The following is a 15922-nucleotide window of genomic DNA, read 5'->3' on the forward strand; positions in this document are numbered from 1 at the left end:
TACATGCGTGTTTCCTATTAATAGCTATAACTTGCAGTTTAAAATAGATATAGTTTTTCTATCTTTGTTCTTATAGACACAAAATATATATGCATATATAAATATATTATGATTTGTATACTCGTATTTATATACAAATAGGTATAATAAATTGAAAAAAATAGTTATTAATTTAGTGTATTCATTCTAATATCTATTATATGCATTTTATCTTTTAATTCGTTGTGTTTTTAATGTAAGATTAAAGTAATAATAGACAGTATTTATCTAAAGTGCCTTTCAATACAATAGTAAAAAAAAAATTCAATGTACAGTGATAATTTATTAACTTTTGAAGTTATTAAATAATTTTTTATACTTTATTTAAAGACTGATAGAAAGGAGGAGATGGGTGTGAGAAGAGAAAGTCTATATATGAGTGTTAAATTAAGTTCTATTTCTCCTTGTAGAAGTCCCCTATATAGCATTCCCCTATATACAATTTTATCGTTGTTCTATTGCCCCTAAGTTTTTAAAAACCAACCAAGTAATGAAAAAAATCAAAAAAAAAAATCTTCTTTAATCATTTTTATCTCTTTCCCTTTTGATTATCTATCCTAATATTATTCATTCTTCCTTTTACTTTATTTTCTTTACACTCTTTTTTTTTCTTTTTTTTTCTTTTTTTTTTCTTTTTTTTTCTTTTTTTTTTCTTTTTTTTTCTTTTTTTTTTCTTTTTTTTTCTTTTTTTTTCTTTTTTTTTCTTAAAATTATTATTATTGTTTTCTTGTTTAATAACTGTATAAAATAATAATACTATAGACTATATTTTTATTTAAAGGTAAAGTTATTACTTTTTCTTTTTGACGAAAAACTAAATATTTTCAATACAGGATGCCTAGACAAAACCCATTCACTCGTCGTATATCGTCAACCGAGAATATGAATAAAATTGAAAACAACTTCCTATCAGTACCTCAACTTTCAACACAGCATCCAGCCAAACTTTCGCAAGGATCTTTATCTGATTCGGCCTTAAAAGTGCCTATTCGGCCATTAACGTATAAAAATGTACAGTCTCGTACAATCAGCGTACGACCATCTCGTTTCATTAAAGCTTCAGCGCCTACCTTTTCCACTTCTTCACCAATGATTTTAAATGAATCCAATAATAATGTCTCAATTCATTCAACCGAGATGACTTCTTTTATTCGACTATTTGATACATATACTCAAAAAATGTATATGGAAGGCTATTTAATGAAACATAATAATTCAATAAACTTACTAAACGATCATAGCGAAGACAGTGATAAAAAGTCTCGTACAAAAATGTATGTCGAATTATCGGGATCTACTTTGACTTTATGGGATACTGAAATACCTGGATCCAACGTTATGCCAAATTATTTTCAGATAGTAGACACCATAACTGTACATCATCCTGATTTAATGACGGGTAGTATAAAAAGAAGAAAATATATTTTCATAATTCAAAACAAAAAAAATACCTTGATATTTGAAGCCTCAGATGAACTATCTATGACGCGTTGGATAAGCGCCATTAGACTTTCTTGTTTTGAAAAACAAAAGCTTCATCAACTCTTCACTTTTCGGCTTTTATCAGGTAGTAATGCTGTCACTATGAATAAGCCATTCGAGAGTGTATTATCTCCTAGTGCATCAACATTGTCTATCTTGGATGGGACATTGACTAAAAACACTTTCCTTCAGGTGAGAATCCCAGGAACATCAATATGGCAAAAGTATTGGGTTGTTATTGTAGATAAAAGAAAAGATGAAAGTCGCAGTAAGCGGTTTGGGAAAAAGTCAAATACAGTGATAGAGGAACAAATTTTACTCTATGAAACAAAGAAATCAAAGTGGCCATCATGGACTCTCTCTTGTATAAAGCAGGCATACGCTATTTATCCTGAATCCCCTCAATTAATCGAAAGAGGGTCCATGATTCGTTTAGAGTGTCAAATAAAGCCTGGGAAGCAAAATGACATTCAGTTAGGTAGAAAAGCGTCAATATCTTCAAAGATTCTATCTGATCATCATGATGAAAACTTTTGTTGGTTTATGGCTGATAGAAGTCAGTTAACAATTCAATGGCTTTTAGCAGTATATGATACTTTCAAGCTATACGGAGGTCCTGAAGGTTTATTTAATGACCCCTTGAATGAACGAGCCCTAAATTTTGGTGAACCAGTACAAGACATCAACAAGGTTGTTTATCCAAAACTTTTTTTGGAGACAGATGATGTGTTGCAGGTTATGAATACTTCTCATATCTCGCGGCAAGAGATTGAAGACGTTTTGTATAGCCTCATTTCTAAAAGACAAACTGACCCAATAGTTGCTACAAGGAGGCCTACAGGAATACGAGCAAATAGTTTACCTTTGATCACTGTAATAACTACTGGTGCCCTTGAAGATGAACAACAAGAAAAGAAGTCAGAAATATTAAATACTGATAATAAATCTCTGGACGTTGAAGATCAATATTCAACACAATTTAAATTTTCTCAACGAGTAGCTGATTCAAGTGATGAAAGCGACAATGACGAAGAAGATGAAGAAGATGATGAAATAGATAGTGATGATGAACCTATTGGCAAAAAATCAGTAGTAAATGAGATAACAACAACACCCGAAGCTATATCTACAAAGAAGAAAATATTTACAGAAAGTTTTATTCCTGATTTCGATTTTGGTAATGGATTTGATGTACCTAAAGGTCTAACAGAGGTCACAGCTTCATCAGCTGTATGTCAAAAGAGCAAGAGAAAAGGATCACATCGTAGCAACTCGATTTCCACTCTTCTAGATTTAGATAATAAGTATACAAAAGATGATGACATATTCCTATCAAGCCTTTCATTACACACACGTAAGGTTTCAGTGCCAATAACTACTAAACTATCAAAAGAGCATTTACAGCAAAGACGTTCATCGTTATCATTAGATAATCGTAATTTTGCTGAAACCCGTTCTACATTATCATCACCATCACCATCACCATCACCATCACCACCACCTGCATCTGCATCTGCTGCTGCTGCCGCTTCTACATTATTTGGTGACTTTAATTTAGATATGGACTTCAAAAAAATCTTAGACGAGCCTTCAGATCATCGAAAATATTCACATTTAACAACTAGCGTAAAATTATCTTCTATGGAATCAAGTCGTTCAACATTATCAAGCAATCATCGATGGGATAATGATTGGAGCGAACAGGATTATTTTGAAGAGGAAGAACAAGAAGAGAAAAGTCAATACGATGATGATTATCAAACATATAATTCTGATTTTGATGGACCTCTAATTCCCTCTTTAGGTGATCATTTTGCGCCTCAGAATAGCTTATTAGATAATTATTTGGGGGAACAATTAAGTGCTAAGGAACAAATAGAATATTGTAAGGCTACTGGGCAACCACTAATTCAAGTTTCTACTAAAAAACACAGTACTCCTCAAGGAGGCTTAGTAGGTATGATTTCACAACGAGAAAAGGATCGAAAGAATGGCAATGGTGCTCGAGTTACCGAAAGAGTTAATCAACATCATGCACAGTTAGGCCAAGATCGTCTTGAAAGAGAAAGGGAAAGAAAGTTATTTGAACAAAGACAACAACAATTTTTAAAGCATCAAGTAAGCTAAAGTTTATTTTTTGAATAGTTATAATTCTTGTTTTTCTTATCTTATTTATTTACTATTTAATATTACTAGATAATTATGTATAACAATGGTTATGGTATTACTCCTATACCAGCATTGTATCCTCATCCCTTTATGGGGCCTATACCACCAATGACTTCGATGGGTCTAATACCTCCTTTAAATCAAATGAATATGACCTTATTACAGCAACAGCAACAGCAGCAGATGCAGTATAACCTATCTTCACCATTATTATCCTTGCCACCGCAGCAGTTCCATTCTTCTCCTATAAATAGTCCATCCTCCAGTCCTAACAACTCTAATTATGAAGGCTATATTAGACCTATACATAGTCCTCATCCTTATCATTCTCCAATGGGATATTATTATCCACAAGGGCGACAGAGTCCTAGCTTGTCAGCACCCATTGTATCTCATCGTCGATTTTCTCGCACGCTTTTAGACGAATCTGAAGAAAGTGGAAGTAGTAGTAGAACTATATCACCTATATTTAGAAAAAGTCCAATATCATCAACTTCTTCTGGAGTAAGTAGCGTTAGATCATAGTTGGATTTTATTGTCATTATTACTATACATGAATAAACTATATATAAGATGAATAAAAGAAAAAATAAAGCCCTCTTTTGTTCTCTCTCTCTCGCTCTTTTTTTTTTTTTTTTTTTTTTTTTTTTTTTTAATTTTAATTTATTATTAAGAATATACAGTTTTATCCTTGACTATATTTATCTTCATATAAATCAAAGAATAAAAATAGGAAAAACTATTTTGACAGAAAGGGTGATAAAAAACAAATTTAAAAGATGTAATAATAATTAGGAACATTTGATATAAATGAGCTCGTTGTGTTAAATAGTTAATTTCAAAAATAATATATATTAATTATTCGCTAAGAAGAAAAAAGCAAAGTAATTAGAACGTTTTTTTTTTAAAAAAAAAAAGAAAAGTAAAGAAAAAAAATACTTACGTAAAGATGAATAAATTATTGGTAGCTGCAACAGCAATTGTATTTTCTTTAGGATGCCATGATGCATGTAAAATCTTTTTATTATAATCCATGTAATCACTATCATCTCTCATTCTTCTACCCATTGCAGCACGATTACCCTGACTCATTGTAATTTTACTCTTAGCTGCTCCTAACTTCTTTGCTTTAAATGCGCTCTTGTCAGCTTGTAAAGTAATTTCATTTTCATCCTCTCGACTATATATATGTATATCATTACTATAAGAGCCGGTCATCATACGACTATAATAATACAAGTCAGTCCAAGTTATTATAATAGGAAATACTTCTCATAATACCTTCCATCACCACTAAATGTACATTCAAATTTATCAAAAATACAATCATTTTCATATAAATCGCATAATTTTGATCTAAGATTATTATGTATGTTAATCGTACGAAGAGGTTTCTTCTCCATATTAATATCCCAAATTTTTAAGGTAAGATAATCGCGAGATAAGATATATCGACCGTCTTTACTGAACTTTACATTAGAAATAGACGAAATAATCTCTGAAAAAAAAGATCTATTTGCTGGATCTTCAGGCTCCTCAAATACTATAAATATGCGTATTAAAAATATGATTCTACTTGTATATTCTCTTTATAGCTTACTCTTTGCATTCTGATCACATAAGGCGGATTCTCTCATATCAGCCAGTTTAATTGTTCCTTTACTACTGCTGTACATAAATAAATTACATTGAATAGGATGAAACTCTGCAGATGTAATTACTTCAGTTAATTCTTCCATATTAGCAGGCTTAATATCCACAATATCTACAGATGTATATATATATATTGATTAACAAAGTTATTAAAAAAATACATAAAATCTCGCTTACTAAAACTTTGATCTGAAATGTCCAAATTCCATAAATTAATACGAAGATCATCAGCTGAAATATAAGTTTCACAATCAGAATTAATTGAAATTGAATTAATATGATATGCATGTGCTTTTCAAAAGAAAAGAAAAAAAAAAAGTTAGGGTCTTTATACACATATACATATTTCATTCTCCGTAAAAACTTACCATTTGCATAAATGCGTCGTGGAATGGCAGCTACAATTGTATCTTGATGGCTAATCTTGGGCATCATGATAGATGATTGAAGCGATGCACCAAAATTTCCAGGTGCAGCAATTGGCATATCATTATCTGTCATCATAGAACATTCACTTACTGTCTTCAAACTTCTTTCAAATACTTTCCAAAGTTTGATTGTTTTATCTATTGTAGTTTGTTTGGTTAATTAGCTTTTTTTTTAATTGAAAAAAATATTTATGATTACCATTTGTTGAAAGTAAAAAATGAGCCGAATTAGTTCTCTTACACCATTTAATTTGATTGATCTTCTCTTCAATTTCCAAACTTTTTAAATAATCAAATTCAGGCTCATGTGACTGAAATTCAGTATAAAAACGATATTCGCAAGATTTTTTCTAAATGTCAAAAAAAAAACAAAAAACAAAATAAAAAGTTAAATAACTTTTCATTTTTTATGTATATGCTAAACATACGCTTTCATTTCTTTCAAACAAAACTACTCTTCCACCTTTATCACCTGTTGCCAAGTAGTCACCTGTATGATCGAATTCCACAGCCGAGATAATATCAGCTAAATAAAGCAAAAAGTTCATATAGTAAATAAATAATAAATGCATGTACATCTGTTTATAATGAAGTAATACTTACCTTCTGAAATGTCATCCGATTCACCTTTATCACCGAAACATTGAGCAAATTTCCATTTATTTTCGTTTTCTAGTGAAGCTGTTGCTTGCATTACTAACGAATTTCGGGAAAAAAAAACTTACGCGTTAATTAAACCGTTATTATAAAAAAAAATAAGTGTATTTTATCAACTAATTTCACACATGTACTCTTTTTCGTATATGAATATAATATAGTTTACACTTTTTACCTTTAGTTATATATTCTTTTTATTATTATTATTATTAAAATTGGTTAGTTGTTTATTATATCTTAATGTAAGAAGAAAATTAATTCATGACGCTTATTTGTTTCTCAAAAAAAAAAAAAAAAAAAAAAAACTCTTTATCATGGCTTTTTTATTTTAAACTCCACATGTAGTGCATATAATTTTGCACTTTTGATATTGATTGATCTTTTATTTTCAGGATAGCTAGTTTATAGATATAGATACATATTATGTTGAATAGCTACACTATATTGACCTCTAAAGAAGCAACCTGGATTGAGTGCGCACTAGTATTGCTGCTCAAATTATGTATTTTTGTCATGAAGTAAATGATTGTAAGCAACATAATGATCTGATAAATCAACGTCAAAAGAGTGTTACACTAAATCCTTTTATGGCTGTGAATAGAAGATTGATATTTACAAAAAGTGAAAAATCAAGCATTTTACATTTTTTTTTCTTTTTGCACTGAATTAGAATGCATACGGATATTATATGAATATGTATAAACATTTTAAAGTTCCTTACTATAATATGTTAACAAATATTTATTATATCTTTTATCCTTGCTCTTCTTATAATCATTAAAGATATAATATGTAGATTGTGAAATATTTAATCATTAAAGCAAAGCATGTTACAGATTTAAAACTTATAAGTCTAAAACAGGTAGTAAATGATAGTTATTTGTTTATTCACAAGTTATTATCAATAGAACATAGTTTTTTTTCCAGTTGATGTAAGTTGGAACGGAAAACTAAAAAGAAAGACTATTCTACTATTTGTAAAAGATGTATACAAATTAGTTACAATACATTACATAACCTTAAATGTAAGAGTTGTATACCTTCAAAACAAGGAATATTATTAGAAAATATGGATTCTGATTAATTAACTTGTATTAAAAAGATATTCTATAATCTATATATTTGTGAAAAAATATGGTACTTTATCAAAAATAATATTATATTAGCAAGTTATTCCATTCCTGTAACTCTTATCTAGAGTGCTTTCTCTCTCTCTCTCTCTCTCTTTGCAGTTCTAAAACCTATGTAAATTTCTTATAATAACTATTATCCCTAGATATGTAGCACTTATCATCATTCAACCATTACCTTTCTTCCAATAAATATTTATAGTCATATAAATGTGAATTTATTATTATGCATTATTTGAGAAACTCTCTCAAGAGGATATGTTGATTGGCTATTAATAGTTCATAGCATAATGCAGATTTTGTTCTGATAAGATTAAAGTCCATTTATTATTTTGAACCCCTAAATTTAAATAGAGTCTTAATTTTATATAAAATGAATGATAAAGGGCTGTTAAATATATAGAGAATATTCTTTTAAATGGTGTTCCAAATTATAACCAAATAGAGGTAAGAAAAAGCAACATAGATACGTTTCAAGCTTCAATATAGCTCAATGATAGTTATAATATTTTGATACTATTTTTTGAACAAAAAAAAAAAAAAGACTTTATAAGCAATTTTCCTATGTCAGCAAGTTCTACTCAACAATCTAAAACATATTCATGGTAACTTTATTATGGTCTGTAAAATTAATGATTGTGTAATGTCTTGATAGAGAAACAGCAGCAGAAAGGGTATATACTATCTATATATCTGTCCGTTTAAAAGTAGAGTGATCAGTGTTATTGCGATGGTATGGATTATATAATGAAAATAAAAGAAACAGAAGATAAAAAGAGAAAGAAGATGACAAAAGAGAAGCATAGTTTTAAACTGTTTATTTCATGTAAAGAGAGTCAGAATTTAAGAGAAGGATTCCTCATAACTGCTTATATTTATACGAGTAGATCCTGAATCAAAGAAATAAAAAATAGCTATGAAAGAACAAGAGTCATGAAACAATGTTAGTATTCAGATATATATCTTGTTGATTCAAGAGACTGATATATAGACTATCTATTGGGCGTTATAATTGTATAATAATTTGATTGAGGTCTAAAATAAAAATTTTGTCGTTTGATCTGAGTATAGGTTCCTGATGTCTTTTATATTTTTATTTAATTGGATCAAAGACGACCTGAATACTTTATCAAGGTTATAAAAATTAAATATTTAGAAATGATACGATGTCAATAAGTTTTATATTATTTACAAGATGTTATATACAGAGTTTTATTTCATATTCAGGCTTATATTTTATCCTGTATTATGTAATTCATCTATTACAATATTACTTATGATTATATCCAGAGCTTGTTCTATAACATCACCCCCTCTCAGGTGTGATCAATACCGTTTAGTTTCTGTTATTAATTGTTCTTTTACGCCTTTTAGTATTACTCTTTGTTATAGGACAAGAACTGTTATTATCAGATACTAAAGATATCTCTCGCTTCCTGGATGAGTTAGAGTTACAGGACTTATGCTTATTTTGCTTATTATTATTAGAGTCTTCAGGAATTACTCCTAATCTTTTCCAGTATTCACTAATTATTCTTTGATCAACAAAATTTTCAGGAGGTTCCCAAGTGTCGTCTTTTTCTGTATAACCCTTCCATCTAACATTGTAAAGGTATTTATCATTGACCTTTTTATGAGCTACAATTGCCTCTACATCATAATACTCATTTGTAGAAACAACTTGATCTTGTGATACCATTTTTAAACGAGAAGGTGGATAGTTTTTCGGTTCAAGTTGTCCTTTATCATTTTCTAATACATAAGAACCACCAGCTGTAATTCTCTTTACTTTATAATAACCAATATATGTGGGGTCTAGTTTATTTTGTTTATCAGGAACTTGAATCATTACAATTGCTCCCAGCAATTAATTTAGTTCGTTCATAAATTGCGGGGAAAATTATCTCCGTCATCATTTTTATATTTCCTAGTAGCTGACGATTAATTTCTGCTTCGGTTGCTTTATCTTTTATTTTACTAAAATTTTCAAAGTCATTAGCATTACGACCAAACATTAATGTAAAAGGAGGTGTTTTTGTCCTTTCATTTACTTTACAATTTAAAAATAATTGTGTAGAAGGAACATAAATATCCCAGTCAGCTTTAGCACCACTAACACGTTTTTTCATTGCTTTAACAGCGCTTTGAACCCATCTTTCACTCACTCCATTAGCTCTTGGGTGATAACTAGAAATTACTCGATGTTCAAAACCAGCCTGTTCAGAAAGTAAAGAAATCATTTCATTCACAAATTCTGCGCCATTGTCAATTTGAATTACTCTCATGGGACCAAATGTGCAAATTACATCAACAAGTTCAGTCATAACTGATAAAGCTGTTTTATCTCTTATAGGCCTTAAAATACAGAAGCGAGTCGTAATATCTACTATAATTAATAGATAATTGTTACCACGAACTGATGTTGTGAAAGGACCAGCCAAATCCAAACCCCAACTATCACCAGGTAGTTTAGATGTAATAGGTCTTAACGGATTATAGCCTTTTTTAATTATATTAAATTGTTGACACGGTACACAGCTTTTTACTAATTCAATTGCATCATTTTTTATATTAGACCAATAGATTCCTTTTCTACGTAAGCCAATACATATAGCACCAGAACCAAAATGACCTTTTAAATGTTGATCCATTAGTAATTCTTTTCTTTCTTTAGGATCTGCAGGTGTCATATATTCACCACTGTCCAAGCTGGGTAAAACCACTTCTTCTTTTTTAGAAGCAATACGGTTGATGATGCGAGGTTTACCCCCTCCCAGTTCATTTGAACAGTCATCAGATTCAAAAAGACGTGAAAGAGTATCAGGCAGAATATTATCAATTTCTGGCAAATGAACGATGGTAAAATCATACTGGAGAATGGTATCTAACCAGTTTATCATCATCGCATTAACAACCTTTTGAGTATGTAAGTAAGTTAATGCCTTATGATCTGTATACAATGTAAAATGGTTACCCTAAAGATATTTATGGAATTTCTTTAAACTAAATACTAAAGCTAGGAGTTTACGTTTCGTAGCTGAATAGTTACGTTCACTTTTAGACAAACTTTTGGATATCATGGAGATGTATTTTATTTCACCATTAATATTTTGATGAAGAACTGCACCAATACCAGTTTGAGACGCATCTGTTGACACCATAAAAGGATGATTTATGTCAGGATACGAAAGTACAGTATCATTTAAGAGAGCTTTTTTCAAGTTTTCAAAAGCCATTTGGTGTTTATTTGTCCAAACCTTCTTGAGTGATTTCTCATTTCGTAAAGCATCAAGAGGAGACATTATAGATGATACATTTGGAATTAAGAATCGAAAATAATTGATTAATCCTGTATATCTTTGAATATCCTTACCAGTTTGAGGTTGGGGAAATTCCATTACATTAACTAACTTACGACGATCCATGGAAATACCACAGGGTGAGATACGAAAGCCAAGAAGATATATCTCTTTTTGAAAAAATTTACACTTATCTGGATTGAGCTTGAGATTAACTTCAGTTAATCTATTAATTATTTGACTTAAGTGCAATTTATGTTCTTCTAAGGTTGAAGAACCCAAGACAATGTCATCAACAAAACATCTTGCAAATGGCATGTCTTCTAATACAATGCTCATAGTGCATTGCATATGAGAACTTATATGCTTAAGACCAAAGACACATCCGATGGGTGTATATTGCTTATTATCAAAGGTAAAACTCAATTTATGTGCATGTTTAGGATTTAATTTTAAACTATTAAACGTAGATCTCAGATCCAAGGTACTATAAACATATTTTCCTTTTAGATCTTCAAATATCTCACTAATCAAAGGAAGAGGCATACGATCAATAGATTGAAGGAGAGCATTAACATGACGAGGATCATGACAGACTCTATAACCTGTAATTTCCAATTTTTTGATTCAAGAGAATCACTGATTTCTTGATAATTTGTAGGTAAAGCCATTATACCAATTCCAATATTACTCATATAATCAATACCAATACTCATATCATAATTATTAGTTAAATTCATTACTTCAAATTTACGACTTATGGTTTTATTGTTACAAGAAATAGAAATTAAAGCTGTTCCAACTATCTTGACATTACTTTTAGAATCAGCTAATTCAATAAATTTATTATCATCACTAGAAATGGGACTTATAGGTATATTATGGTTTAAACAAAAATCTTTATTAATAGAACTAAAATTTGCGCCTGTATCTAATATACTAATTGCTTTTATTGATTTAATTTCTTTATTTTCTTTTCTAACATGAATTATAATAGGAAAAGAAATAGAATTAGGATCAATATGTTTAAAATCTTTAGTTACAACAGAATTTTGATACTTACAATTCAAAGACATTCTATTTAATTGTACGATATTATCATCTTCATCATTATCGTTTTGGATTGATCTTCTAGCCATTCTATTTATTTTATTATTTTTATTGTTACTAATCTTGTCATTATTGTTTTGTTTATTAGCTTTTTTAGCATCTACAAATTCTTGACAACGGTGACCCTTTATCCAAGGTTTATTACAAAAAGTGCAAGGCTTATTAGATAATGCCAAGTTACGAGAGGTAGAAGAATCCAATACTTTATTAGGTTTAATGTGACCTTTATTAGTATTACGACTGGAATTTTTGTAGGACTCATGAGGACCTTTATGACGTGGACGTTTAACAGGAGGAGCAGCAAAGGAACTATCTTCACCGGAAGCAACAACAAGATCAATAATTTGATTTATAGAAGTAGGTAAGTTAGTGCTAAAGTGAGAGGCTATAGCAACTTGTGAATGGGCACGAACAGATTCTCGAAGTGAGACAAAAAATGAGACAGCCAACTGAGTTCCATCTTCTATTCCTGCTTCACGACGAAGTTTTTGATACCTACTTTCGTATTCTCTGTTTGTTTCATACCTGTCTTGCTTCAAGGATCCAACTTCCACCATCAATAAAAACTTTCTATATGGTGTATCAAAACAATCTAAGATACGTGCTTTAGCTTCAGACCACGCCAAATTCCGACCAACCAAGACTTCTTCGAACCAAGACATTTGCTCAGTATTCATACACATTGGTAAGAGTCTTTCCCAATTTAAATTGAAATCTTGTAAGTGGGCACGAAAAACCTTCTCAAAAGAAACACAAAAGTCATGGGCACTGTCGAAAGCTTCTTCGTCCTTTTTCCAAATATTTTCTCCTTTCAATTGTAACTTTGGAAGACCAGGGGGAACAACAGCACGAATGGTAGGCATAGTACTAATAGCAACAGGAGAACCAGTAGACATTTTATGTGAATTATGAGCTTGTTGGAAACGAGTTAATTTTTCCAAAAATTGATAATAGGCTTCTGAAGCTCTTGATGATTCTGGGGAATCAGGAGCTTTTCTACATAAGGCAGTATAATTGGCGAAAAGAATAGTACTTTTCTTTTTCATTGCTTCTAATACGGCTTCAGCATTGGAAGCAGCTTCTTCGGGAGTTGTATTAACAATTGGAAGATTATCTAGATCTTGATCCTTTTGAAGGTCCGTAGTCTCTTCAGAAAAGGAGTTACCAGTAGACTTAGAATTAGAATTGACTTCTTCACCAGCCACAGTAGAGTCTATTTCCATTTCTGAGGGCTTGTTCTCAGGAGCATCTGAAGAGGTAAGTTCAGGATTCATAGTAGCCATTGAATAAAATAAGAATTCAAACTATAAAAATGTGATGGGACGTAATATTTAAAAGAGAAATAAAAGAGAAAGAAAAAGAAAACAAAAGGAACTATTGTTGTATTTGTACAGAACATAAAGATATAATAAAATAAAAATGTTGCATTTTCATTACAGAATAATGTTGTATAAACAATACCATCATGTGAAACATACAGAAATTATGTAATTATTAAATGTAGAACCTCCAAATGAAACCCTTATTGAATTAGTGATATGTGAAATATAATACCAGATCATGATCTGTATAATTGCTGTTGATAATATCATAAAGAGGTCAATATTTAACACAACACCAATGAAATATCATCTATAAATATCATCTAGAATTACCAAGGAAAGTATAAATAGCTAGATAGTTTGTATAAGAAAAATAGTTAGTTTTTATTTACATACAATTTTTTCTAATAAAATTATTCTCATCTGTGCTTGTGTCTCACGATTTATTTTGTCTTCTTAAATTCTTAAACCCTACAACATGTGAAGTACGATATACTAGTTTTATTTGAATAACCTCTCTAATATCTAATCAATGATGATGGTTTATTTCTATTAACTTAGTTGTAAAGATGACTATAATCATAACACTTATAGTCACAAATCGTACTCTTTTTGATACCTGGAATAGATTTCATGATTTCAGAGTATGAATAACGTAATTCCAATAAAGGTTTGATGTTATTTTGCTTATCTTGTGGATATGGACGAGCCATAATAATGTAATGACGTAATATAAACTGTAATTATAATAATCTAAAAAGAAGCAGGCAATATTGACGATAAAAAATGACTTTTTTTTTTAGAAAATTAAGTTGCCAGGTATTCATTAATTCTGATTGGATATTATAAATGATAATTTATGATTATTATAGGTCGTTAGACTACAGATCCCCATTTTTTGAATGTACTCTGAAAAATGGTTCGGATGTACATTATTACTTTAACCCCTGGTTTAAATATTTTTCAGCCAATCATATTTCTTGAAATTTATATCAATGAAGCTAGACAATCTCCCTTATTAAACACATTTTGTCTTATGCTATTTGCGTTATCTGTTCTGTAATAATAAGTGATTCTGCTATTTTAGCCAAAACATTCGGACCATTTACTAGTCTCCTGTTTATCTAGTGCTATAAATTCTTTCAATTACGCTTTAGATCAACATCATATCTTTAGGGAATCACGAAGTATAACTATTATGATTGTAGTCGTATTTACTACTAAGTTGATAGAAATAAACTATCATTTATTTAAATAATAAAGATTTTATTTGAATAGAACTAGTGTATTGTACTTCACAGCATAATATTCATTCTACATTCAGTTTTAATAATAGCCATTGTTAGAATGTTCGAGCAGTAATAATAATTATATACATAATTCAAACAGGATTATGACTGATGTATTCAATTACATAATTATTTATGAGTTATACATATCATATATACATTGATAATATTGAATATTGTTATGGAATAAAATCGTATACAATGATAATGATAGTAACTCATAAATAATTGGTATTATTGCAGCCAGACATATTCACTGAGAATTAATATTAACAAGATGCTTACCCCAGATCCCAGACCCCAAAAATAACGATTTATTATATTTCATATTTTTAGCAACAGTGACAGCTCAGGGAGAATAAAGATAAAAATACATCCTATTACAAGCAGAATTAATCGAAGACAATATTCACACATAATGCTTTATTGTAGTAGTATTCACTTGTCCAAATCATACTTCTATTGATATCACTTGCCTTGCAAAAACATATAAATAATCCTTGTTATTTTGTCATATTATTTTTTCTTGATACAAGTTTTGTATTATTTTTCTCTTAATCTCTTAATAAAGAATACAGAGTTTTCACAGACTTGTCTTTTGTTGATTTTTCCTTCTTTATCTTTTGCTAATCAAAACACACTCAGATTCTTGAGTTAATTGTCTTTTTAATGAGGTAGCATCAGTAGATTTTTGCAAAGAATCTATATACTCATTAACTTTAGGAGGTAATTCAACTAGTTGTTTCATCAAAAAAATTTTAATCTCATCAACTTCTTCAACGATTAAGTTCTTCCTCCAATTGAAATCGCTTAAGTCTACTATCATTGAATGGACTAAACTAGAAAAAATACTCGTTAGTATACATCTTTAGACATAATGCACAGTGCTTACTGTGTATGGGTACAGCTAAGAGCAAATTCTTCCCTCTTTTTCCCTACAATAGTGCTGGTCAATAACTTCGACATCTTGCTCTCATTTAAGTTTTTGAACATATGTTTGACTTTTTCTTTATCATCTGGAAGTAACTTTAACCGTTCCGTTGTAGTACTAGAAAAAGAATTAAAACCAGTTGTTCTTAATGAGAAGAGTTCGCTACCGACGTTTCCGCGAGCTTAGGGTACGTAATGACTTAGACAAAGTCTTTTGTGATTAATTGTTATGGCAACATGCTCCCAATTAGGTCTCGTTTTGCCGTAAAGAAGGGAAATTGATTGATTAGAAAGTTTTTACTGAAAACAAACTTACGTACAGTGACTCACAAAACTGTTCACGTTTTCCGAAATTTTACAGATATGCAAAAATTAACATTGAAATTTAAAACAGTAAATTCACATATAATACAC

General features: G+C 30.0%; 4 protein-coding genes across 4 annotated transcripts; 1 reads left to right on the forward strand and 3 right to left on the reverse strand.

The window, feature by feature from the left end:
• The first annotated feature begins 768 nt into the window (after positions 1-768).
• On the forward strand, positions 769-4307 carry BX663DRAFT_459796 (uncharacterized protein). Its single transcript, XM_051523927.1, has 3 exons — positions 769-820; positions 873-3639; positions 3718-4307. Exons 2-3 carry the CDS (start codon positions 874-876, stop codon positions 4213-4215), a joined length of 3264 nt encoding a protein of 1087 aa, XP_051379742.1. The 5' UTR covers positions 769-820; position 873; the 3' UTR covers positions 4216-4307.
• A 19-nt stretch (positions 4308-4326) lies between these two features.
• On the reverse strand, positions 4327-6695 carry BX663DRAFT_520324 (WD40-repeat-containing domain protein). The gene is made up of 10 exons (XM_051529102.1): positions 6604-6695; positions 6375-6467; positions 6200-6297; positions 5971-6121; positions 5712-5909; positions 5521-5634; positions 5291-5455; positions 4972-5233; positions 4634-4915; positions 4327-4555 (listed from the first exon to the last, which is right to left on the reverse strand). Exons 2-10 carry the CDS (start codon positions 6463-6465, stop codon positions 4549-4551), a joined length of 1368 nt encoding a protein of 455 aa, XP_051379743.1. The 5' UTR covers positions 6466-6467; positions 6604-6695; the 3' UTR covers positions 4327-4548.
• A 7056-nt stretch (positions 6696-13751) lies between these two features.
• On the reverse strand, positions 13752-14008 carry BX663DRAFT_520339 (uncharacterized protein). The gene has a single exon (XM_051529103.1). The coding sequence runs from the start codon at positions 14000-14002 to the stop codon at positions 13847-13849; it is 156 nt and encodes a 51-aa protein (XP_051379744.1). The 5' UTR covers positions 14003-14008; the 3' UTR covers positions 13752-13846.
• A 1084-nt stretch (positions 14009-15092) lies between these two features.
• BX663DRAFT_520340 (uncharacterized protein) lies at positions 15093-15511 on the reverse strand. Its single transcript, XM_051529104.1, has 2 exons — positions 15471-15511; positions 15093-15412 (listed from the first exon to the last, which is right to left on the reverse strand). Exon 2 carries the CDS (start codon positions 15402-15404, stop codon positions 15195-15197), a length of 210 nt encoding a protein of 69 aa, XP_051379745.1. The 5' UTR covers positions 15405-15412; positions 15471-15511; the 3' UTR covers positions 15093-15194.
• Between the last annotated feature and the right edge of the window lie 411 nt (positions 15512-15922).

This window comes from Cokeromyces recurvatus (assembly GCF_025118155.1).
Source record: "Cokeromyces recurvatus strain NRRL 2243 chromosome Unknown BX663scaffold_28, whole genome shotgun sequence".
NCBI lineage: Eukaryota > Fungi > Mucoromycota > Mucoromycetes > Mucorales > Mucoraceae > Cokeromyces > Cokeromyces recurvatus.